Source organism: Pan troglodytes, chromosome 13 (assembly GCF_028858775.2).
Source record: "Pan troglodytes isolate AG18354 chromosome 13, NHGRI_mPanTro3-v2.0_pri, whole genome shotgun sequence".
NCBI classification, from domain to species: Eukaryota; Metazoa; Chordata; class Mammalia; order Primates; family Hominidae; genus Pan; species Pan troglodytes.
This window is the reverse complement of record NC_072411.2, coordinates 62,013,204-62,039,154: the sequence shown is the minus strand read 5'-3', so window position 1 is coordinate 62,039,154 and position 25,951 is coordinate 62,013,204. Positions and strand designations below refer to the sequence as shown.

At 38.0% G+C, this 25,951-nt stretch overlaps 1 protein-coding gene across 10 annotated transcripts in view; it reads left to right on the top strand.

Moving 5' to 3' along the window:
* The window catches only part of PLA2R1 (phospholipase A2 receptor 1), a 139,639-nt gene that overhangs the window by 73,449 nt on the left and 40,239 nt on the right, over positions 1 to 25,951 (top strand). For 9 of the 10 annotated variants that reach the window (XR_008546609.1, XR_008546608.1, XR_008546607.1 and 6 more), the window contains exons 12-20: positions 1,354 to 1,556; positions 4,640 to 4,785; positions 8,789 to 8,873; positions 11,287 to 11,419; positions 11,983 to 12,018; positions 12,482 to 12,639; positions 18,501 to 18,565; positions 19,354 to 19,457; positions 21,035 to 21,174. Coding sequence is in view for 7 of the 10 variants with exons in the window: in XM_054679060.2 (XP_054535035.1) it covers positions 1,354 to 1,556; positions 4,640 to 4,785; positions 8,789 to 8,873; positions 11,287 to 11,419; positions 11,983 to 12,018; positions 12,482 to 12,639; positions 18,501 to 18,565; positions 19,354 to 19,457; positions 21,035 to 21,174 (1,070 nt within the window). In the remaining 3 variants the exon portion in view is untranslated. The remainder of the gene's footprint in view (positions 1 to 1,353; positions 1,557 to 4,639; positions 4,786 to 8,788; positions 8,874 to 11,286; positions 11,420 to 11,982; positions 12,019 to 12,481; positions 12,640 to 18,500; positions 18,566 to 19,353; positions 19,458 to 21,034; positions 21,175 to 25,951) is intronic. The other variant, XM_054679062.2, reaches the window with a different exon arrangement.

Sequence of the window (25,951 nt, the reverse complement as noted above, 5' to 3'; positions counted from 1 at the left end):
CAAGATAAATATCAAGTAGCAAGTGACGACATTTTTTAAAGAGCCTTCAGGTACAGAATCATCGCAAGTCGTCAGTCATCTATAATCACTCTCTTTTTACAAGCATGCCTTGAAAACTCATTTCTCCTTTTCATCCTTCAAAATTCAGCTCAATTGTCACTTCCTGCAAATGTTTTACTGACATCTCTGGACAGGCTCCATCACCCCTTCTGATGTCTCCTCCAGAACTTTGAACACACCTTTTACTGTAGCACTTTACACATTATATTTATTAGAATTGCTTATTTATGTGTCTGTGTCTTACACTAAAGTAAGAATTGGTTTTTGGTTTGCTTTGCTTCATCCTTTTTTTCAAGCAGTTAATATACAGCCTAGCTGAGCACATTGCGGATGTACAATTTTTTATTGTTGTTGATGAATGTGAATTTAGTTAACTAAATGATCACCCAGGATTCAAGAAAAAACAAGCTCATTCTTACTCATTTTAATTCTATTTTTGGAATAGAATTGCTTTCTACTGTTCTTCACTGAAATTTGAAGTGTATTTTTTTTTTTGCTGTCATATGAGTTGTATAGATTTTGCTGACAAACTTAAGAATCTTAATTTATAAATTGTTTCTGTGGAAAAATACATTTTACCTTCTAAAATGTTCAAGCATACACAAAGAAAAAAGTGGAGTTTTGTCCATAACTAGTATATCACATTTTCCAATATCTCACATATACTATGAAGGTGGGAGGGAAAATCTCAGTACTTTGCTTTTCATATAAAAGCCTCTCGCTCTCTCTAATTCTGTCTTCCTTTTCCCTGATGTCTGCCTTGTCCCTGCCCCCAGATCTTTACCTCATTTAGAGAATTCATCTCATTCTCTTCATTCTTCCAAGGTTTACAGTTTGGTTTTCTGTTGTATACTTTGTGGTCTACCTTGAATCTGTTATTCACATATTTTCCCCTGTTGAATCCAGTTGTTAGAGGATGAGCACTATGCACCTTTCATTGTTGATTTTTCACAATGGGATTTTGAAGTACAATATTGAAATATGGGGGATATTTTGGTTCCAGATAGGAATAGCTACTAGTTCCTCATCATTTGCCATCTGAGCACAAAGCAGACAAGGTCCAAATTTCAGCCTTCACACTCTCTTTTCTCTCTTTCCCATCTTGCATTCTTTTCTCCAGAGATGAAGAGAAATGACATAATCAGGTCAATAAGACATTCGTTTTCATCTTGATTGCTCTTGTCTGGGTGCTTAATTATGAGATGTCAATTATTCAACACTCTAAAGAGCAGTCTTCTGAGCACAAAACGTTTTAGTCATCTGGTATTAAAAATGCTTGTTTTCTGCTTTTAGGCTACAGTGGTGGCTGTGTTGCCATGCGAGGAAGGCATCCACTTGGTCGCTGGGAAGTGAAGCACTGTCGGCACTTTAAGGCAATGTCCTTGTGCAAGCAGCCAGTTGAAAATCAGGAAAAAGCAGAGTATGAAGAGAGATGGCCCTTTCACCCCTGCTATTTGGACTGGGAGTCAGAGCCTGGTCTGGCCAGTTGCTTCAAGGTGATACCAAGGTTACATGGACATTCTTAACAGGACCAACACTATTTTAATTTGATCCATGTATCCCAAATTCCTTTATTCCGGGGCCCTTTTTTTTTCCAGAACAGTGCCTGACAGACAGCAGGTGCTTAATCAACATTTGTTGCCTGTCTCTATCCTTTCAATCATATTCCAAATAATTTTTAAGTAAAAAAAATTGACACATCCTGGTGATATTGAAGGCTTCCTCATGAAGATTGATATCTGTTAAGCAGAAATACCATGCACAGGGCCAGGCACAGTGACTCACGCCTGTAATCCCAGCACTTTGGGAGGCCAAGGCAGGCAGATCACTTGAAGTCAGGAGTTCCAGACCAGCCTGGCCAACATGGTGAAATCCCATCTCTACTAAAAATACAAAAAGTAGCCAGGCATGGTGGCATGGACCTGTAGTCCCAGCTACTTAGGAGGCTGAGACAGGAGAATGGCTCGAACCCGGGAGGCAGAGGTTGCAGTGAGCCGAGACTGCGCCATAGCACTCCATCCTGGGTCACACAGCGAGTCTCTATATCAAAAAAAAAAAAAAAAAAGGAAAGAAAAGAAATAGCATGCGCTAATATTAATACCTGGAAGGAGGGCACCATGCTCTGGTTATCACTCCTGGGGGAGGACTCTAAACACCTAACCAGTTTCTGCGTAAGTTCCTAGCTCTGACAGGAGGTTTTGCACAAACTTGGCTGCCAGAGTATGAATCTGGTGAGACAGAATTCCCACACAACAAGATGGGCAAAGTAACTTTATTACAGGTTGAGTACTCCTTTTCTGAAATGCTTGGAACCAGAAGTGCTTTAGATTTCAGATTTTTTTTTTAATATTTGCATTGCACTTACCAGTTGAGCACCCCAAATCTGAAAATTCAAACTCCAAAATGCTCTAATGAGCATTTCCTTTGAGCATCTTGTCACCGCTCAAAAAGTTTTGGATTTTGGAGCATTTTGGAGTTTGGATTTTTGGATTTGGGATGCTCAACTTGTATTCACAGATAGGCAGCAAGAAGCAACCGAAGCCTAGGATCCATGGTGAGCCATTCCCCCAAGGCTCAGGAAAGCACCCCCAGGAAGATGGAATCTTGTCTGCACATGCCCCACTTTGCATGACAGCTGAGGGCTCCCCAAAGCGCTTCTCTCGGGGTTTTATATCCCAGGTGCCACCTGAATCACTGAGCAAAAGTATTACAAGACATCCTATTCTAGGAGGGATAAGGACAGTTCCTCCTTATCTCAGGACGTTGCACTCTTGGTACACTCTGCCTGAGAATTGCCAAGAAAAAGAGGAAGAGCTGGGTCAGCAAGGGTCATCTGGGGACCTGTCCTCCTGCAATATTGAGGCCCCAGTCAATATTGTTCATACACTAAGTGAAGGAGGTAGACACTCAGAGGGTGTTAAATGGTATAATTTCAAATTGTTTGTAAACCAACAAATAAAGTTTTTATTATTGAATGATACAATATTACTAATAAGGATAGCTTTTGCAGCTTGCCAGACACGTGAAGATCAAACAAATTAATGCGTACGGTTGATTTGTATGTGTATATATGTGTGTGTGTATGTATGTGTGTGTATATATAAGTGAAGACATTTCTATTTTTAAAATCAGCTTTAGATCCTACATTTAAATTAGTTCCTACAATCTTGTCAGAAACACATTTTTTGAAATATGATTTTTAAAAATGTTTGGTGGTTTTGTCTTGGTTTATTTTACAAATAGGGGTTCACTAAATCTTGGGAAAAAGTTCCCCAGCATCTCTGCACAGGCAGAGCAGAATGAAGACAGACTCTATCTCTGGAACTGTTGTAGCTTGTAGATGGCATGAAGCAGCTGTGAATGTGCTCGATTTAAATTGTACACATGTATAATCCTACATTACATTCATAGAATAATAGGCCCAAAAGTGGCCTCGCCCATTAATAAGTTAAACCTTAGAGATGAGTAAACTGGGGACTGTGAAATGTAGTAATTTGCCCAAGATCACGATTATTTATTGACAGAGTTGGAATAAATGCCTGGTTTAGGACTTCTGGTCTGGTGCCTTTTCTACTATATATCACCCTGATATGTCAACAAATGCATGGTGTGTGTGATAGGCATGGTGGTAGGATTTATGAGCTTATAGTGATTCGGGAAGAGGTTCCCAGAGGAGGCAAGTTTTGACATATAATTTAAAAGACGGAAAGGTTGTGCTGTGGTCCACAGGACTTGGAAAGCTATTCATTCTGGTCTCAGCAAGTAAGAGCCTGGTGAGGGCTGGCCACAGGGTGTACCTGTCTGGCATCAGAGGCTCAGGCTTAGTGCCAGGCAGTTAAAAATAAGAAGGGTAAGAGGACTGGGATTGCAAGCTCTGGGTCTTCAGTTCCTTTCCCCGATCTTAAATAAAGCCAACAGAAGACCTTCCATTCATCTGGCTTCTTCCTGCCACCATGAAGACAGCTGAGAAGCAGCAGAGATTTTAGGCACAGCTGAACCACTGCACTGCCAGTTCAACTAAGATCCAAAGACTCTAGAAATAGAGCTACCCTAGGTCCCAGGTCTAATTTCTCATTTCTTGCCCTGGGTCAGCCAGAGTAATGATCAATCTGCTAATTCTAATCTGTCAGAAGGCAATCTGGTGGGATGGAAGTTTATGGACTCTGGAAGCAAGGTATTGTAGGTCTAATTCTAGCTCTGCCAGTTTATAGCTGTGTGACCTAAAATTCTTAACCTCTCTTGGCCTGACTTTATTTATCTCTTGACAAATATTTACTGAGGGACAAGTACATGCCAGTCACAGAAGATTTAGGGTGAAAAAAAATTCTTCAAAAAGCTCATTTATAAAACTGAGTTTATTATATTCTCCTCAGAAATTTGTTATGAGGATAAAAGGAACTAATAGTTTTGTGATGACTAGGCACATTCTAATTCAGTAAATATTACTTCCTCCCACTAGATCAAGCTCTTTATAAATAATAATGATGATTATGTTAATATTACTGTTACTTTCTTGAACAGAGTTTAACAACCTGACTTTATCTATAACAATGTTAATTTATTTTCTTTTACTATACAGGTATTTCATAGTGAAAAAGTTCTGATGAAAAGAACATGGAGAGAAGCTGAAGCATTTTGCGAAGAATTTGGAGCTCATCTTGCAAGCTTTGCCCATATTGAGGAAGAGAATTTTGTGAATGAGCTCTTACATTCAAAATTTAATTGGTAAATACTTGTTAATTATGAAAAATTACAGTCAAATATTCTATCTCCCAGTAATGGCTTCTGAGGGGTGAGTATCCCAAGTAGTTGTTTAAAATTCCCATATTTGTATTATGCCCAAAGCCAAGAAAAATAAATATACATATAGTTTTATGTTTATCTTGTACCAGGTTCTCATTTCATAAAACAAAGAACAAAGTGACAATTGTTTAGATATTTGAAATCTTTTCTTTGTGCCTCAAGTCAGAACTGTAGAGCTTTCCTGCCAAACTCAGGAATTATCTACCCCAATGGTTTTCAAAGTGTTGTGGAAGGATCCCAAGAATCCTGGAACCCCAGGAGTATGAGAGGGCCACGTAGGCAGAGCTCCTAGTTCCTTCCACGCCTCACCAGAGCGGCTCCGACCAGCTCCACTGCTAATTATTTTGTATATAATTGGAGCCTATGTAAGATTTTGTTTGGAAAAAAAAAAAAAAAAAAGAGTCCCAGTAATTTTTTTTTAATTCCAACCCAACCTCCTAAGTTTTCATTTGAGGAAACAAGCTTTCCCTTATCTGTATCCATCTTGCAAGTTTACAGAACCTTGAATTCAGTGGAGTTAGAAACTCAAGCTTAAATTGTAAGAACTCTAAACAGTCTTGTGCTACCTCCCACCACATACCGTGGTCATCTGCTGTCTGCATAATTCCTTCCAGTTTCAGAATGCTTCTTATTTGGGAGAAAGCCCATTCCATTGCAGAAGGCTGGTTTCAAAGAGCAGTTTTCTAATAAGCCAGAAATCTGCCTCCCCTCAGTTTGAGCTAGAGCAAATACAGATCAAATCTACTCTATTTTCAAATATTTGAAGACAGTCATCTTGTCTCCTTCCTGTGAGCCCCCCACCCCCGACTTTGGCCTCTCACTTTGGAATGTTCTTGTCAGTCAGCCTGCATTGTGAGAGTATCTTCTGTGGAAGGGGCACAGTTACATGCATAGCTGGTTGGATAATTCAATAGACATGACAAACAAGATCCTGCCTCTGAGGATGTTGTGATCAGCACACCTCCATGACTCTGTATATTTATTTAATGAAAACAACCATAATAATAGGTACTCTGCTTCAAGCTCTGGAAATCTAGAGTCTCAATGAAACACTGGCCTGAATCCCAGAGAAAAGTCCTGTACTATTTTTTCAGGAAAATTCTGGCCTTTCCCACAAGTTTCCTTGTAGGACATTCCCATAAAAAGATTAACATGCAACATCTATCAAATTATTCATCTTCCACATCTACAGCAATGACCTTAAAGCTGGGAGTTTTTCACATCTCTCCATGTGAGTCTTGTGCAGCATTCTGCAGGGGAGGAAGGAGATTTTATGGTCAAATATGTTTGCAAAACAATGTACAATCTTGGAGATTTGCCATGTACATTAGCATCGTAAAGGGTTCTAGAAGGAAGCACTTTCTTTGACCACAATTCCCTTTTTTAAGAACACTTATTGACATCCCACAGAACTGCTAGTCCCTACGGGAAATGCTGACATGAGGCCATGACTCAGGAACCTGGCTGCTCATCACACTTGGTCGGGACACCTTTTAATACAGAGCTTTCTGGCCTCACACCAGAGCTGCTGAGTCAGACTCTCTGAGTCTGAAGAAAAGTTTAAGAAGCTTTCTGGCTAATTGGATTATCAGCCAGGTGTGAGGCCGCAAATCCAAGGGATAGGTGATAGTCTCCATTGTTCAAAGTTACATTTTGCTTCATTACTTTAGCTTCCTTTAAAACATATTTGCATATTCTGTCCTTGCATTTTAGTGAGGTTTGCCATATGACAACCACACACACACTGCTTCCCAGTTTGCTTTAAGATCAAATGTCACTGTCATTTCTGTTTATGTAAGTTCTCATGCTTGAAATGTCTAGCAGAATTTAGTCCCAAGCTAAATCATGGATCTTCAATATCTGATCACAAAAGTCATATAATATGAGCCAGGCACAGTGGGTCACAGCACTTCGGGACACCAAGGTGGGAGGAACACTTAAGGCCAGGAATTCAAGATCAGCCTAGGCAGCATAGTGAGACTCAGTTTCTACAAAAAAATTTTTCAAAATTAGCTGGGTGTGGTGGCCACACCTGTAGTCCCAGCAAAACCTAGTTCAAAGTTACAGTGAGGTATGATTGTGCCACTGCACTCCAGCCTGGGCAACAGAGCGAGAACCGTCTTTAAAGAAAATATTTAAAAATTCTTGACTGGGTGCAGTGACCCACGCCTGTAATCCCAGCACTTTGAGAGGCCAAGGCAGATTGCTTGAGCCCAGGAGTTAGAGAACAGCCTGGGCAACATGGTGAAACCCCATCTCTACCAAAAAATACAAAAAAATTAGCCAGGTCTAGTGGCACACATCTGTAGTCCCAGCTACTCAGGAGACTGAGGTGGGAGTATCAATTGAGCCTGGGAAGAGGAGGTTGCAGTGAGCCAAGATTGTGTGCTACTATACTCCAACCTGGGCGACAGTGTGACCCTGTCTCAAAAAAATTATCAATAACTGTGTATGTTTCAGTTTATTCCCAGACTACCAGAGAATTCAGTCAAATCTGATGCTTAATTATAGCAAACATACCAGATCTCATAGTTAGCAGGTATAGCAGGTATGCTGCTTTTCCTTCCTATGGCACTGCTTTTCTATTTCTATTTTCTTAATCAGACACACACACACACACACACACGTATGCACATACATGTGTGTTTATTAAATATTATACAATTTCAGGAAACTGATGAAGAGAAAGTAAATACCATTTCATCTCCCAGGAGCCAGTATATAGCAGGAAAGACATAGAACTCTGAATTCAGTGAGGAAAGAAAAAGGTCACAACACCGGGAGAGTGACATGGATTTTCAGCCTATGCCATTGAGATTAATGTGCTTGGCTTAAACTGAAGGTGGCCATTCTCACCTTCTCCCAGCCTTAAATGAAAGTATCATCATGACAATGACCAACCGGGCACCAGTGATCTCTTGGATTTCTAAGCTGAATTTGAATTTAATTTGTGAAATCCAGGCAGAGTAGCTGACATATCCGAGAAGGAATTCCTTGCTTCTCTGCACGAAGGAAAATAAAGTATCTGTCCTGACATCTGAATATTTTAAATCTTTGATTCTTCAAAATTATTCTCAGAAAATTATCTTAGTGAGATGGTTCATTGCACAGGTAGGCTTTATTACTCGATTTATTGAGTATTCTGTGGACACATTTGTACTCTGCCTCATAGAAGGGAAGGTGATTCTCTGTGGAGCTTCTCACCAAGTATAAACCAGTGGTGACAACTGAAGTTAATGAACCATGGATCAGGGTGACTGGCTTTAGAATTATTTATGTTGATATCTGAAAAAAACCCAAAACCTACTGTGTACCTTTTATTCAGTGAAGATGATGGTGGTTGACTTTCAGAGAATACATGAACGTTTAACAAAAGAACAACAAATCAAAGCATAGTAAAGTAGAATAAATAGTATAGTGAAGTAGCAAACACACAGTAAAGTAGTGAAAGGTCCTCTTGGCTAGAGATGTTCCAAAGTTTCTTACCAATTTTCTTTTCATGTGTTCTTGTCCTGACTGAAAGGCTTTGCTATTCCTCATGAGAAACTCATGTTCTCAATAAAAGCTGACTTTTACCCACCTGTATATCACCTGTGAGCAAACCACACAAACCAAGAGTAATAGAATGTGAGGCTTATTCTTCTCTCAGTTCATGTCACAGCACAGGGTTTTGCACATTTAAAATGTTCAATGCTTGTTGACTTGATCAATCCTGCCAGTAGCATCAGCTGTTTCCTGCATACATAAATATTTTAAAATATTTTTTTCTTTTATTATTATTATACTTTAAGTTTTAGGGTACATGTGCACAATATGCAGGTTAGTTACATGTGTATACATGTGCCATGCTGGTATTTTTTGAACCTTTCACATAATGCTGTAAATTTGATGGGAGAGGCAAACCTTTTGTTTCTTCTCTTCACAGGACAGAAGAAAGGCAGTTCTGGATTGGATTTAATAAAAGAAACCCACTGAATGCCGGCTCATGGGAGTGGTCTGATAGAACTCCTGTAAGTCTTTTCAAATTGGAGAAAAGGGATGGATTCAAAACAAGTGGGCCTGGGACCACTTGGTAAACCAACCAAGAGAACCTAGAAATGATGGCCAGAGCTCCCATGACAAAACTGCACCAGACCTTAGTACCAGGAGAATTATTTGGCAAGGTCCTGGGAAATCTTTGCTAGCCATATTGTTCTGAGGCCATTGTACAATTTCAGCCTGAAAAAGTATCAAAAACCTCCAAAAAGTACCCCCAAACCATCTCCCATATGAAGTCTCTCTGGCAGAGAAGCAGCTATTCTTTAAAATAACACAAGACTCCCTTTACCCTATACCTCCCTATCCTGCATATCACCTGATTATCTGAGTATGGGAACCTTGTCCATGACATAATGAAATGAAGATTATTTTGGAGAATGATTTTTCATTTATCTCACTCTGAAAGGACAGTAATGCAAGTTTTAGAAATATCACCTTCTAGAGCAAGTTATTCCAGAAGGAAAAAAAAAGTCTTGGTTTTCATTCATTCCCATACTTGCAAACCTCTATGAAGGACACAGAGAACTCACTATTGCATTTTTTTCCAGTTGCAAAGGGCAATTCTCACATTTTTCTCAAAATGACAGGGAAAAAACTGAAGTAGTATCCTAGATTGAAGTGGGATCCATCCTACGGCACATGAAAAATCACATTATTCACTTTCACCTGTGAAATGGGGAGACTCCTAAGAGCCTGCAGTGAGAATTTAATGCAACTGCTGTTTATTGAGTCCTTATACTGTTCCAAGCGCTGAGCTGAATGCACTCCTACATGATCTCATTTCATCCTTACAATAACTCAGTGCCATGGGTATTAGAATGATTAAGTGGCTTGCCTAAAATATATAGGAGAGCCAGGATTTGCACACAGGTTGTCTGACTCCAAAGTCACAATGTTATAATATCTCATGGTTGGCAAAATATCAGTAGCCAAACTTTGAAGTAGTAAAGAACAATAGAGAAAGCCCCGTACCAAGATGGTTTTCAAATTTATGTCAAGGAAGAGGTTTATAGAAAAGAGTAGGAAGAGATTTTAAAGGTCATTCAGCCCCACTAATCCATTTTTCTGATAAAGAAACCAAGGCTCAGAAAACAGAAAAGGCATAGCAGGGTCAACTTACTCCATAAATGGCAGCCACTACATGGGACAGCTGGGTGGTTCAAGTCAATGTAGCACTCGAAAAAGAAATGTGATACATAGAAGTTGAGAACACTTTCTTTTGTTTTAGTATAACAAACTCATTAGTAATAGGAGAGGAACAGACAATCTGGGTCAGAATAAATTAGATAAGGCCATGAAGCAGTGGCCGAGCTTCTCACTAATATCTGCTGGACAAAATGAATTCAAATCACACCATTTTCTGAACCTGAGGCTATATATATTTTAGATAGATGAATTATTACGTGACAGTGTACATGTTTGAGGAGGAATATAAAGGATTTTAAAACATCCTTTTTTTCCCCAAATTTTTACCCCAATTTTACTTGTGGTACATCCATTCTTCTGTGAGATAGTCATTAAATAATTGAGAAGGTTGATTCTTTAATACCCCCGTAATGTGAATTATATGAGTTATGTGATCACTCATGGAAAGTGACCTGATAGATTCCTGATTAAAGCTAGCTATAGCTTAGAATTTAGTTATTACAGACAAAAAACTTAGCATATGTTCAAAGTAATCAAAATCAAAGTTAATACCAAGATCTGGCACACCCTTGAGTCCCTAAGTTTACCCAGGATTCCAAGGCTAGAAAATTTTCCCAGTTAGAAAAATGTGCAAATTCAGACCAAAGCTTGCATTTGATTTGTTCCTTCTGGAGAAAGGAATAGCATACCTTTTTTTAATTTTTATTTTATTTATTTATTTTTTTTGAGACGGAGTCTTGCTCTGTCACCCAGGCTGGAGTGCAGTGGTGCGATTTCGGCTCACTGCAAGCTCTGCTTCCTGGGTTCACGCCATTCTCCCGAGTAGCTGGGACTACAGGTGCCCACCACCACAACCAGCTAATTTTTTGTTTTTGTATTTTTAGTAGAGGTGGGGTTTCACCGTGTTAGCCAGGATGGTCTCAATCTCCTGAGCTTGTGATCTGCCCACCTCGGCCTCCCAAAGTGCTGGGATTACAGGCATGAGCCACCGTGCCTGGCCTTTTGTTTTCTTGTTTTTGTTTTTGTTTTTTAAAAAGGCATCTTTAAGAAAAAAATGCTAAATATTGATTAGCTTGTTCTTCACAAATGTGAAACAACCTTCAACTAGAATGACATCCAGACATTTCTGAAGCTTCCTGGAGAAGCCTATAATGCTTATGTACAGGGATGCCCTTTTTGATCTTTTGAAACTTTGTGGGGGGATCATCATTAAGGAATAATGAACTTCATCTGCTGCAGGTTGTCTCTTCGTTTTTAGACAACAATTATTTTGGAGAAGATGCAAGAAACTGTGCTGTTTATAAGGCAAACAAAACATTGCTGCCCTTACACTGTGGTTCCAAACGTGAATGGATATGCAAAATCCCAAGAGGTAAAAATAGTAGTAAGATCTTTGCTATATGTTTGATTTCTAATAATCTCTAGTACTTTCCCAATTTAAACACCCCAAACCACAATATCAACAAATTGCATGATAAAACAAATTACACTACTTTAGCAAAAAATGTTTCTATAGGAAATGGGAAAAGGCGACACCAATGCAGGATGCCAAGTTAGTTCATTGGGAACTAAGGTAACCAGCTAATATTGCAGAATATTTATAGTGCAAGTATAGTCGGGGAAAAATGTCACTTTGACATTACAGAGCAAATGGAATTACTTGTACAATGAGTAAGTGGAAGCACCTGGGACAGTGTGTGGCACACAGTGGCCTCAGCAAGTGCTCATGTCCTTCCTTCTTTAATTAGAAGCCTCTCTGGAGCTTCCTCTTCAAGTGTGAGAACTCACCATATATTCCAAACAGCACAATGTACCTGTTTTAAAGTGATGTTTTAAAAGATGAAGGACAAAATAGTGTGTTTAGAGCTGAAGTAATTCACAGACAATGCACTTGAGAAGCAAGATCAGTCAAAGTGATTTGCTTTCACTTTGCAGATGTGAAACCCAAGATTCCGTTCTGGTACCAGTACGGTAAGAACGACTCTGGCAGCTCTTGAATTTCTAATTATTAATATATACCATATAAGTGCTATTATATACCATTAATGTGTTGTTACATTTCTCAAATCGAGCCTCTCTTTTCTTGTGTCAACCTAGAGCTAATTTGTTCAAATTAATAATTAATAAATGTAGTCATTTAATATGATTAAGGACTAGTATCATCAATCATTTTCATGACATGCGATTTTAGAATATGTACCTATCCCCGACCTTTTAATACTAGTGAAGGTATCTTGTAAGAGATAGACCAAAGAAAAAAAGCAAGTTATGTATCTATTTATGTGCATATGTGTCTGTGTGTGTGTGTTCAAATTCCTGTGTGTGTGTATACAATTATTTTTAATGTTGAGTGACCAAATCTCAAATTTGGGGTCAATCCTAGCATACCTATTTATCATTTCAGCATTATTTTCACTGTTTCTTTTTCTTTCAGATGTACCCTGGCTCTTTTATCAGGATGCAGAATACCTTTTTCATACCTTTGCCTCAGAATGGTTGAACTTTGAGTTTGTCTGTAGCTGGCTGCACAGTGATCTTCTCACAATTCATTCTGCACATGAGCAAGAATTCATCCACAGCAAAATAAAAGCGGTACTTGAACATAACTCACCATGAAAAATTCAGAGTTTAGCACCTTCTTTTGCCCTTGGGAGGGAGGGAGGGATAGTTTTTTCGATTTGACTTCGGATATTTATTTAAACTTCAGTAAAAGCCATAGATTTCAGTAAAGCCATAGATTTTTGAGAATTTTTTTTTCCTATTATAGAGATTAAGAGAAAATAATGGAGGTACAGGTTTACTGTATTGCTCAGTCATTTCCCTTCTCTTCATTCTTTGTTAGCAACAATGGTGAGCACGTCGAGATTGTTTCATGAGGTTCATTCGATCATTTAATCACCGGTAGAACTGGGGTTTTACTAGTGATTAAAAAAGACCCAAATTCCTATCTTCATGGAGTTTATATTCTCGTCTGGGAAGAAAGACCATAATCAATACGAGTAAATAGAATTATATAATATATTAGAAAAAATAAGTGGATAAATGCCACAGAGGAAAATTAAGCTCAAATGAGGGATGAGGAATACCTGGGGGGTGCCTGGCAGTTTTAAACTTTCAAATCTTACAAGAGTACATTATTTTTAAGTTTGTAAAGACTAATATACAGAAAATAGTAAGGAGTAGTTTTCTATTTCAACTTAAAGTAGAGAAAGGCTACTTAATTCCTTGCAGAACTAAGCTAGTAAGAAAGAAACATGCAAGACCTATTAAATAATAAAATAAACTGGCAAAGAATAGTGTACTTTTTCAGTGTGTTCCTTCAATAAGCATTCATTATCAAATATGTGCCAGGCACTGGGATATTTGTCAAAGATGCAAAAATGTATGAGATACAGTCTCTGTTTTTAAAAAGGCTAGATATATATACTTTAAAACATCATGTTGTATACAATAAATACATACAATTTTATTTGTCAATTTTTAAAACATAAATTTAAAAACTAAAGCTGGAAGTGATATGATGTAGTAAATAGAAAGGGCACAGAAAGTGCAAATTACAATGGGGGCACGAAGGCGGGAAATCCTCACTCCCCTTTCCCTTGGAAGCTTTGAAAGCAAGAAAAAGCCATTTTCTTTTCCTGTAATTTAATCATATTTCATGATCTTCAGGAATCCTTTCTAACTCTATCATCTTTTTATATCTCTGTAAGTTGACTATAAAATGAGGCCCTGTATTAAAGCATCCTAGGCTTGAGAAAGAAATGTCTTTCCTCACAGTTCATGGGGATTTACTGTCTCTGTATCTTGTCTGTTGCACATACAGCCCATGAGGTACAAGCAGGTCAGGACTCCTGCTACATTCTGATGAAGAAGCCGAGAAAAAGAGAAGTTAGATGACAATCACATGGTCCCACAGACACTCAGTTGCAGAACAACCACTAGATGTGGAATTTTCCCCATCAGAAATTTGTACACTATTTTGTCAACCTTCCACTCTTACGAATGGAACACTCAAGCCAAAACCATAATGTTCAATATGAGCATGTTCAATTCTATACCATGATGTCGGAAAATACACATTTCTTTAGCCAGACACCATACTCTTCACCTCAGAGGGCAATAACAAGAGACCAGATGAATGGCTGAAAACTAATCCATACGCATGCAAAGTATACAACCCAAAAAGAGCTGATATTTGGCTATACTTACCATAACTGTTTCAGGTACTATGATAAGTACTAAAATGTAATCTTCCCAAGAACCCCCTGTGGGAAGCCTATTATTAGTACATTTTTACAGGTGAGGAGGCTAAGACTTCAAAGAGGTTAAGCAACTTGGTTACACAGCAGCTAAGTGGTGGAATTTGGAAAGAAACCCAGGCCATCTTACTTATCCAGTCATTTAAAAACCCTACACGGTGCTGCCTGTGACAGTGGAACAGCAGTGTCAGGGCATGTAAGAGCACAACGTCTTCATTACATCAAACGCTAGTTCCAAAATCCTCCACAAAACATGGCTGCCAGCTTCGTCTCAGACATGAACAATGAAGGGCTTCTTTAATCTTTCCAACAGAGCTTAGCTCTGCTGGGAACTTCTGTAGATCTTCTGTCTTCACCTTTCCTCTTAATTCATCTCCTAATCTTTGGAAGTTGGGAAGCCAATGGGGATGGCGTAGATAATGCCTCCCATAGAAGGGAAGGGCGAAACCCCACAGGCTGAGCAGTTGGAGTCATCATAGCCACTGCCATGATCTAGTTGAGGATTCTGATCTCAAATCAGACAAACTTTATGGTGCCTTATATGGCAAAATTGTCACCTGGCCTATGACCATGTTGATGTAGAATGCCCCATCAGTTTCATGGGTAAGGTGCTAACTAATCTCCCCACTGTGCTACAAAAGAAAATTATGGGAAGGTATAGGATTTGAATACTGAGAACAGGGCCAGGGGACTGTCCTAGTCTTTTCAGGCTGCTATAACAAAACACTATAGACTACGCAGCTTACAAACAACAGAAAATTATTGCTCACAGTCCTGGAGGCTGGAAACTCAAGATCTAGGCATTGGCAGATTTGATGTCTGGTGAATGCCCACTTCCTGGTTCATATGTATCCTTACATAGTGGAAGAGGCAAAGGAGCTCTCCAAGGTCCCCTTTTAAGGGCACTAATCCCATTCATGAGACACCCCCACCCCCCACCCTCATGACCTTATCATCTGCCATCTGCCTTGTAATATATCACCTTGAGAGTTAGGATTTCAACAATGTAAATTTTAGGGGGACACAAACATTTAGTCTGTAGTGGGGTCCAAGGGGAAAGGATATCAAATTAGAAAGAAGAAAGCTGTTGCTTTCCAAAAAATTCTTATTTCTGCATAATTTGTGCCTACCTTGGGCACTTGTTGTTGGTGGTGGTGATAGTGGTGTTCACATTTTGTAAGAAAGAAACCCCATACCTAAGAACGTCCTGCTGGAATGGGTCAATCCAGAAGTTACTTCATTCCAGGATGAGGAGCAAGATGTGTAGAGGTGATTCCACTCACTTCTGTCTCACATTTATCTTATAAATGTAGGAAGAGTACAAATAAGTAATTAAATATTTTTAAAATTACGTATGTGCTTTGTGTAGCTTCCCTAAGAAGAGCAGTGATTAGAATTGTGAAAAACAAAAATAACAGTTAGTTGCAGTGTCAAAAAAATTAATTATGAACAAGCAAGCTAAATACAGTTTAAAAATCTGAAGCAAATAAAAATTTTAATAAAATGTTTCCATCTTGGAAAAAGAATGTCAATATTTTCTCTCCCACTCTTTGAGTAACAGAAGACCATAAAGCATGATTAGAGTGAATTTATTTTTTGAGCCATCTTGATAATCACATTAATGCTGAAAAAACGCTGCAAGCACTTTAGGAGTTGTTTGACACAAACTACTAGCTAATTAGTCTACTTATCTGACATTTTTACACTGTTATGCAGTATTGTCATTTTGAAACGGCAATTTACCATTATTATTAAATTTTTATTTCTAAATGCTTCTCAAAATACATATCAAATCTATTAGTCCTCCTCCAAAATATCATTTGTCATCCTTGATGGGAACATTTTAAAAGATGACAGGTTGTTCTTCCTTATATTGCTTTATGGATTAATGTAGTGACTGTCACTGTGGAGTTTTGTTTGTTTTTGGTAAATCCTGTTTCCATATGATGCTAACTATAATGGCTGTTTGTAAATACCAAAACATAGTTGATGTTATAAAATGCATGTTCATATGACATTTTTTAAGCCCTGAGCTTACTTCTCTATCACATTTCTTTATGCAAACACATGTTAATAAGTCTTCTATTGTTGTGGCCTTCTTAAGCTAAAATTTCAAACATCCATTTTCACATTGGATGTTCCATTCTGGGTATCTTCTAGCATCTCCTATGAAGTTCAGTTCTGTGCCATATCACAACAGGTTGTGATGTGCCATGTGGAGGTTACCACGCCATAATTGAGGTGGTAATAAATATGCCACTTAGGATGCAGCAGTTATAATTTCTCTTTAGAGGTCCTTAATTGGGGCAGTGAACAATCCAGGCCATGATTTCCAGTCCCGTGGCACATGAAACCTCTTTAGATTGAATGAAATTGTTGTGGTTCCCCCACTGAGTTCACAGCCAGTCTCAGTGGACCCATTCCAACGTCTGACAATGGGAATCTGAATTCAGCCTGTAAGAACATGTCCACGAAACAACACCTCAGGGATACAAAATTACAGTTGTTCCATCTTGCATTATTCTCAAATTGCTGATATGACAAATAGCCATGCTGTTTACAGAATAAAAATACCTGTTTATAAATTAGATTGTTAGAGGGCTATTGGGTTCTGTTGTATGGAGAGCTGAAATTCCTATGGAAAAATAATATATCTTAAAATTTCTTCTGAAGTCTTTACAGAAGAAATGAGAGTACAATTTAAATATATAATGCCTTCAAATTAACAGGATTTTAGCATATAAAAATTAACTTACAGTTCAGCACACAACACACACACACACACCCCCATTAAGTATACTGATTTACAGGTCTTAGAAAAACCCTTACTTCCTCTTCCTCTAATAGTTAAAGAGGGAATTTCAATTTCCTGGGTCATAAGTCAGTACATCTGCCCTAATGTGTGTGTGTGTGTATGTGTGTGTGCGTGCGCGCGCACACACGTGTGCACATGCATGCACATAGTGCTTTAATTTTATACTTTATTGTACTTAGGTCCAAGTGATTAATAGTGGTATAAAATTAGTAAAATGTAAAAGGATAATTTTCTTTTTGTTGTTGTTGTTCAAGTCTTCTATTTCCTTACTAATTTTTACTACCTTTATTCTGAACACTACAACATTACTAATACAATCTTAGATTAAGTCGTTTTTTTATTGGTGATAACTATATCACTCTGTTAACATAGAATTTATAATCTACTAAAATTCCAATTTTTTGTTATACAGTTTAATTTTATATTAAAAAGTACATATTTTGAAATGTGTCCATGTTGACACATATAAATCTGGTTCCTTTTTTTATTATTATACTTTAAGTTCTGGGATACATGTGCAGAACATGCAGGTTTGTTACATAGGTATACATATGCCATGGTAGTTTGCTGCACCCATCAACCTGTCATCTACGTTAGGTATTTCCGCTAATGCTATCCCTCCCCCAGCCCCCCACCCCCCGACAGGCCCCAGTGTGTGATGTTCCCCTCCCTGTGTCCATGTGTTCTCATTGTTCAGCTCCCACTTATGAGTGAGAACATGCGGTGTTTGGTTTTCTGTTCATGTGTTAGTTTGCTGAGAATGATGGTTTCCAGCTTCATCCATGTCCCTGCAAAGGACATGAACTCATCAAAAGGATAATTTTCTAGTTGTCAAACACTGGGCACTCTGTAGTATTCTTTTGTCCTATATTGTGTCTCTCTATTTGAATGGGAAGGAAAGCTTATACTGCTTAAAGCTTAACAATCAGACTAATACCTAAAATCAGTATCTTTATACTAATGATGCCTTGATACCTTGAATTGTTTTTCAAATACATGTGACATATGCAATGAATTATAAATCACTGAGAGGGTAAATAACTGAGAGGATGAGCCAATAATTTTTTGTCAGAAAATGAATTCATTTTCTAATATTACTTTTTAAAACCTTCTTAGAGAGTTAGAAACATTACTTTTCAAGTTGTATGAAACTAAAATTATTTTCCATGTTTGATTCCAGTTTTTCTTCGTAATGGGGGGAATATTTTAGAATAATGAAGTTTCAGGTTTTCTCAAGATGCTAGGCCTTAGTATATTCTTCCTTAGATAATTGGGTAAAATACTGAAGAATAGAAAGCTATTAGCAGCAACCCCATTACTCTTAATAGTGAAAAAGGAAAACAAGTAGAATAAATGCTGACTTTTTTTTCTTTCAATAGCTATCAAAGTATGGTGCAAGTTGGTGGATTGGACTTCAAGAAGAAAGAGCCAATGATGAATTTCGGTATGAACCTAGATTCATTTGCATTTAATTTTGTTTGACAGGTTTTATTTGCAGAATGATTAGATTCAATTTTAGTGATCAATTTGTTGAATACCCTTCAAACATTAACTTATAAATTTTGACTTCTCTAACCAAAGACATGAGTGTTTTTTAAAGAATATGCTTATGAAACCATCCCGACAATCTAGCCATAAACATATCCATCACCTCCAAAAGCTTTCTTTCCTGCTCTATTCATTTATTTATTTATTCACTAATTCATTCATTTTTGTGATGAGAACACTTAACATAAAATCTACCCTCTTAGCTGGTCGCGGTGGTTCACACCTGTAATCCCAGTACTTTGGGAGGCCAAGGAGGGCGGATCGCCTGAGGTCAGGAGTTCAAGACCAGCCTGGCCAACATGGAGAAACTCTCTCTCTACTAAAAATACAAAAATTAGCTGGGCGTGGTGGTGCGCACCTGTAGACCCAGCTACTTGTGGGGGCTAAGGTAGGAGAATCACTTGAACCCGTGAGGCAGAGGCTGCCGTGAGCCGAGATCATGCCACTGTACTCAGCCTGGGTGATAGAGAGAGACTCCATCTCAAAAAAAATCTACCCCCTTAGAAAAATTTTAAGTATATGATACAATATTGTTAACTATAGGTACTATGCTACATATGAGTATATTTTTTAAATTTAATAGAATATTATATCTTCAATCCCTACCTCAGAACTCTAAGAATGATGTTGGAGACTGGACATGCAGAATGAGAGAAGACCTTAACATTTTTAATCTTCCCACAGCTGGAGAGATGGAACACCAGTGATATACCAGAACTGGGACACAGGAAGAGAAAGAACTGTGAATAATCAGAGCCAGAGATGTGGCTTTATTTCTTCTATAACAGGTTATTTTACTTACCCATTTTTGGGTTTATAATACAAACTGATAATTTTCAGGAGGCTTAAAGTCTTTTCCTTGCATCATTTCCATGAGAAGTTTCTGTTTATTTCTCTTTTCAGTTGACGTGTTCAGTTTTGTCTGCCATAAGGCTTAAGGATGGCCATTTTTTTCTGTTCAATCCATGCATTCATGTTCTTGGAAATAATTTACATCTGAATAAGTCCTTCCTCATAAATCAAGACAGCACCAGAAATGGGCCCAGTGAAACTTTAAAGAAATATATGCCTGACAAATACTTTTTTCTGTGGTATTTCAATGGAAGCACTTTTTAAAAAAATCTGTTCCTATATCCAATTTATAATGGGCCAGAACTTTAACCTCTGTGAAATTTACTTCCATTTTCCTATTTAATAAATGTTTTGATTCAAGTCAGTATTCTTTTTTCTTTTACTACCTGTCATCAATTGCTGCTTGCTTTAGAATGGCAACTGTTTGCAAGTTGGATTTAGAAGCACATTTAGGTTGAAGATTGGTTTTTTAAATTCTCTTCATCAGTGCAGTGTAGTTAGGTTGATTGTCCACTCATTCCCCTTCTTTCTAACCAATAAAAGATAATGATACCCGTTACTCTAACAGATTCATAACTAACCTGTGCCCCAGGCCAGGAGAGGGATAAACACAGAAAATAATTTTGGGTGTGAGGGCCTCTGCAGAGAGTTAGGAAAGGAAAATCCGTGTGGTTAATCAGCCTGCTTTTACCAGCAGGTGTCACAACAGCCTACAGAAAGGACTGTTTTGAGAGTCTGGGAGAATAGCAGCTAATCTGCATTGAAAATAGCATTCCAGCCCTTCCTTCAAAATGCCAACATCTTTTGGGCTCATATTGCTGATCTAGAAAACTGAGCCTGCCCTTGCAATTGGCATGCATTCTGCCCTGTTCTGGAATTTATGACTTGGATGCCAATAAAATGCATTCTATAATCCTTATTCTGAAAATATAGCTCTTCTAAATTAAAAAAAAAAAAAAGCAGTTAGTTTGTCGGAGGCTAAGGATTTGAGGATATTTCTTACTGAAGACATGTCTATATGTGAGTCTGGTTTACTTAAGGATCAGTATTAAATGCTGTTTTCTTGGAAGTTCTTGAGTTAATTTTTCTAAATTATTATATTTTCTAAAGAATTATAAAGTAGAAATTATCTACTGTTTTAGAATCTTTTTCCCCTCTGTACATTGAAATTGAACATTTTAAAATGAAATTGTTACCCTACAAAGTATTCTTTTGCTACACAAGTCAAATATTCTTAAGATTTTAATCAGTTCTATGATTCAAATTGCAGTATTTATTTAGATTTTTTTAATTTGCAAAATTTTTACATTCTTAAATTAAAATTACTGAGTTGGCCTTGCCCAGTTAGCTGTTGTCCCTAGAGAAATCTAAGATCAGTAGTTTAGTTCAGTTTCTAGGTTTTAAAAAATAAATTATGAAAAACCGTAGCCTCATAAAAATAGTGATCAATAGAGAATGCCTTCAAAGAATCGCCATTGTTCCTAAGCCATTTCTAACCCATTTTCTCCTCCAGGACTCTGGGGTAGTGAAGAGTGTTCAGTTTCTATGCCTAGTATCTGTAAGCGAAAAAAGGTTTGGCTCATAGAGAAAAAGAAAGATACACCAAAACAACATGGAACGTGTCCCAAAGGATGGCTATATTTTAACTATAAGGTAAGCTTGTTTTTCAAAAGTTGCCTTTGTTTCTCTTTTGTAGACACTAATTTTGGAAAGTGTTCAAAAAGTGAAAGTGGCTTTTGAAAGCTGTGAGTTGTTCATAGGACCTGGAATTTTTTTGTCACAACTTTCAAGAAATTTGAGTTTTCCGTTTAGTAACAAATCTTTTGGAACAAAAGATTTTTGTCAAAAACAGCCTGGACACTGCCCCTCGTTTCTATACTCAGTTTTACTGTTGGCATAGTCATTTATTGTGCTGTATGAATGTTTCATTAGGTGTAACATATGTATGTATATGTATGTATGCATGTGTGTGTGCATATGCATGTGTGTGTGTGCTCATGTGCGTGCGTGTGTGTGCACGTGTATGTATGTGCCTGCATGCCTGTGTGTCTAGGTTCTGCTCCCAAATAAGCTGTAAATTTCAGAGGACCCAGACTCCATCTCCTACTCTTGTGTTTTCCCTGCCTGGAGCCGGCATAGAGCTCTGCCCACTAGTGAATTGAGGGACTAATAACTTAGCTTGGTCAATGTCATCTTAAGCCTCATAAAGCTGGTGCTTCCATGCAGATTTGAATTAAGAAAAAAAAAATTGCCAGTGGGGATATTTTAAACCAGATTTATTATTTCTGATGCTGCCTTCAATTAAGGCCTAGTCTCCCTCCACTCTTCATATTTTATAATAAAATAACTTTATAGGCCTTAGGTGGAAGTAATTAAAATGCATCCCAAATTATAATTGTTTAACTCTTAGAAAATTAAAAAACCCAAACTGTGTCATCATTTCATATGCTAATATGAAATTCCTCTTCAATTGTGGACAGCCAATTTTTAATCTAAGTGTTCAGTTATATTGGCAGGGCTTTCTCTCCTTTGTGATCTTCCTCCCATTGTTAATTTGAGAAATGAGGCCACTTGGATTTTTCACACATTCATTGAGTACCCACCAGACATTTGGCACTGACTTTTAAATTTTTTTAATATCTGGTAAATACACACAATATAGAATTCACCATTCTAGCCATTTTTGTTTACTGTTTACTAGTGTTAAGTATCACTCACACTGTCATTCAACAAATCTCCAGACCTTGAAACTGTACCCATTAAACGACTCCCTGTTCTTCCTACTCTGAACCCCTTGGCAACTGCTGTTCTACTTTCTGTGTCTTTGAAATTGACTACTTTAGATACCTCATGTAAGTGGAATCAGACAGTATTTGCCTTTTTGTGACTGGCTTATTTCAGTTAGCATAATGTCCTCAACGTTCACCCACACTGGCATGCGACAGGACTTCCTTTTGACGGTTGGACAATATTCCATTGTATGGATATACTACATTTTGTTTATCCAGTCATCCATTGGTGGACATTTGAGTTATGTCCCCTCTTAGCTAATTGATTGTATGTTTATTTCTTATATCACTGAATTTTAAAAATATATAGAATTACTATCCTCATTTTACATATGAGAAGACAGATGCTAACAAAATTGTGTGACTTTTCTGAAACTTCACAGTGAATACGCATCAGGCCAAGACGCACTTTTTGTTTTCTGACCCTGAGTCTGGTGGTCTTGCCCCTTTCCTATGCCTGCCACTTCACGTTGGCACTTAAGGACTGCCACTCCAGAAATGCAAATTAAAACAACAATGAGTGATTTGCCACTGCACAGCTACTAGAACGGCCCAAATCCAGAGCACTGACAACACTACATGCTGGCAAGGAGGCCGAACAACAGGAGCTCTCATTCACTCCTGGTGGGAATGCAGAATGGTATGGCCACTGTGGGAGACAGTTTGGCAGTTTCTTACAAAACTAAACATACTTTTACCATTTGATCCAGCAATCACACTCCTTGGTATTTACCCAAAGGAGTTGAAAACTTATGTATACGTAAAAACCTGTCCATGAATATTTATAACATCTTTATTCTTAATTGCCAAAACTTGGAAGCAATCAAGATGTCCCTAGTAGGTGAATAAATAAACTGGTACAACCACACAATGGAATATTACTCAGTACTAAAAAGAAATTAGCTATCAAGCCTTTAAAACACATGGAGGAAACTTAAATTCATATTACTAAGTGAAAGAAGCCAATCTGAAAAGCCTACAATACTGTATGATTCCAACTATATGACATTCTGGAAAAGACAAAACTAGAGAGACAGTAAAAAGATCAGTGGTTGCCAGGTGTTGCAGGGAGGGAAGGATGAAGTTGTGGAAGATTCTTAGGGCAGTGAAAATTCTCTGTATGATAGCACAATGGTGGATGCATGTCACTAGACATTTGTACAAACTCATAGAATGTACAACACAAAGAGTGAACCCTAATGTAAACTATGGACTTTGGGTGGTTATGATGTGTTAATGCAGGTTCATCGATTGTAACAGATGTACCATTCTGGGGTGATGGGGCATGTGATAATGGGGGAGGCTGTGTATGTGTGGATCAGGTGGGAAATCTCTGTACCTTCCTGGTTTTTTTTGAGATGGATTCTCAGTCTGTCACTCAGGCTGAAGTGCAGTGACATGATCTCCCCTCACTGCAACCTTTATCTCCCAGGTTCAAGTGATTCTCTTGCCTCAGCCTCCCAGGTAGCTGGGGTTACAGGTGCCTGCCACCACGCCCAACTAATTTTTGTATTTTTAGTAGAAACGGGGTTTCATCATGCCAGGCTGGTCTCAAACTCCTGACCTCAGGTGATCCGCCCGCCTTGGTCTCCCAAAGTTGTACCTTCCTCTTAACTTTGCTGTGAACCTAAAACTGCTCTTTAAAAAATGAAGTATTTAATAATTTTTTTTAAAAAAAAAAGGGTTGCCATGTCAGCTTAGCCCTATGACACAGTGAGCTCAGTGACACCATGAGATATTTTCTAGAATAGTGTAATTTACTCTAAAACTTTACTATAGTAATGAGGTACACTATTTTTTAATCATTGATACTTTCTGTATACTTCCTATTTTCTCAAACTATAAAATCTTTCTACCAGGTATAAATTATTTTCACATTTTAGTATGAGAAACTTGTAGCTAATATTCAATAAGACACTGAGTGTTACTAAGTCTTTTTTTTTTTTTTTTTTTTTTTTTTTTGAGACGGAGTCTTGCTCTGTCGCCCAGGCTGGAGTGCAGTGGCGCGATCTCGGCTCACTGCAAGCTCCGCCTCCCGGGTTCACGCCATTCTCCTGCCTCAGCCTCCCGAGTAGCTGGGACTACAGGCGCCCGCTACCACGCCCGGCTAATTTTTTGTATTTTTAGTAGAGACGGGGTTTCACCGTGTTAGCCAGGATGGTCTCGATCTCCTGACCTCGTGATCCGCCCGCCTCGGCCTCCCAAAGTGCTGGGATTACAGGCGTGAGCCACCGCGCCCGGCCTACTAAGTCTTTTATTAAAACCTTTGGCAATTAGTTTTTTAAAGCATCTTTATGGTCATAAATAATGTAACATAACATTTGCCATTTTAACCATTATTGAGTGTACAATTCAATGGCATTAATTACATGCACAATGTTATACAACCATCATCTCTATTTCCAAAACATTCTCACTATCCCAAACAGAAACTCTGTAACCATTAAGCACTAACTTCCTGTTCCCCATCCCCTGGTAACCTCTAATCTATTCTCTATCCCTGTGAATGTGCCTGTTCTAGATATTTCATATTAGCGAACTCATACAATATTCGTCCTTGTGTCTGGCCTATTCGCATGATGTTTTCAAGGTTCATTTGTGCTTTAGCATATATCAAAATTGCATTCCTTCTTGTGGCTGCATAATATTCCTGTGTGGCACGGGCATGTGTGTGTGTGTGTGAATATTGCATATTTTGTTTATTCATTCATCTGTTGATGCGCACTTGGGTTGTTTTCACCTTTTGACTATTGTGAATAATGCTTCAATGAACATTGGTGTGTAAGTCTCTGTTTGAGTCCCTATTTTCAATTCTTTTGAATGTATACCTACAAATAGAATTGCTGGGTCATATGGTAACTCAGTAGTTAGCTTTTTGAGGAACTGACAAATGTTCTTCCACAGCGACCAAACCATTTTACAATCCTGCTAGCCGTGTGTGAGGGTTTCAATTTCTCCACATCTTTGCCAACTCTGGCTATTATATAGCCATCCTAGAGCACGTTAGGTGTTATTTCATTGTGATTTCGATTTGCATTTCTCTATTATCTGATGAAGTTGAGCATCGTTTCATGTGCTTGTTAGCCATTTGTTTATCTTCTTTGGAAAAATGTCTATTAAAGTCCTTTGTCCATTTTTAAATTGGATCATTTGCCTTTTTATTGTTGAGTTATAGGAATTCCTTATATATTCTAAATATTAAACCCCATCCAATATATGATTTATAAATATTTTCTGTCATTCTGTAGGTTGTCTTTTAACTTTCTTGATAATGTCCTTTGATGCACAAAAGTTTTTAATTTTGATGAAACCCAGTTATCTACTTTTTGTTCCGTCACTTGTGCTTTTGGTATCATACTTAAGAATTCACTGCCAAATCCAAGGTAATAAAGATTTGCCCCTGTGTGTTCGTCTAAGAGCTTCATGGTTTTAGCGTTTATATTTAGGTTGTTGATCCATGTTGAATTCACTCCAGTATGTGACAATTAGTTTTTCACAACTGTTAGAACAAGTTTATCCTGGCATGGTCTCTAGGGAACAGGCATAAAGGAATGCCTAGCTAATCTCCAAATCACATTTCTGGTACAGATAGTGAACAACCCAAAAGCATGAATACAACTGTCCTAGTTACTAACTCATGC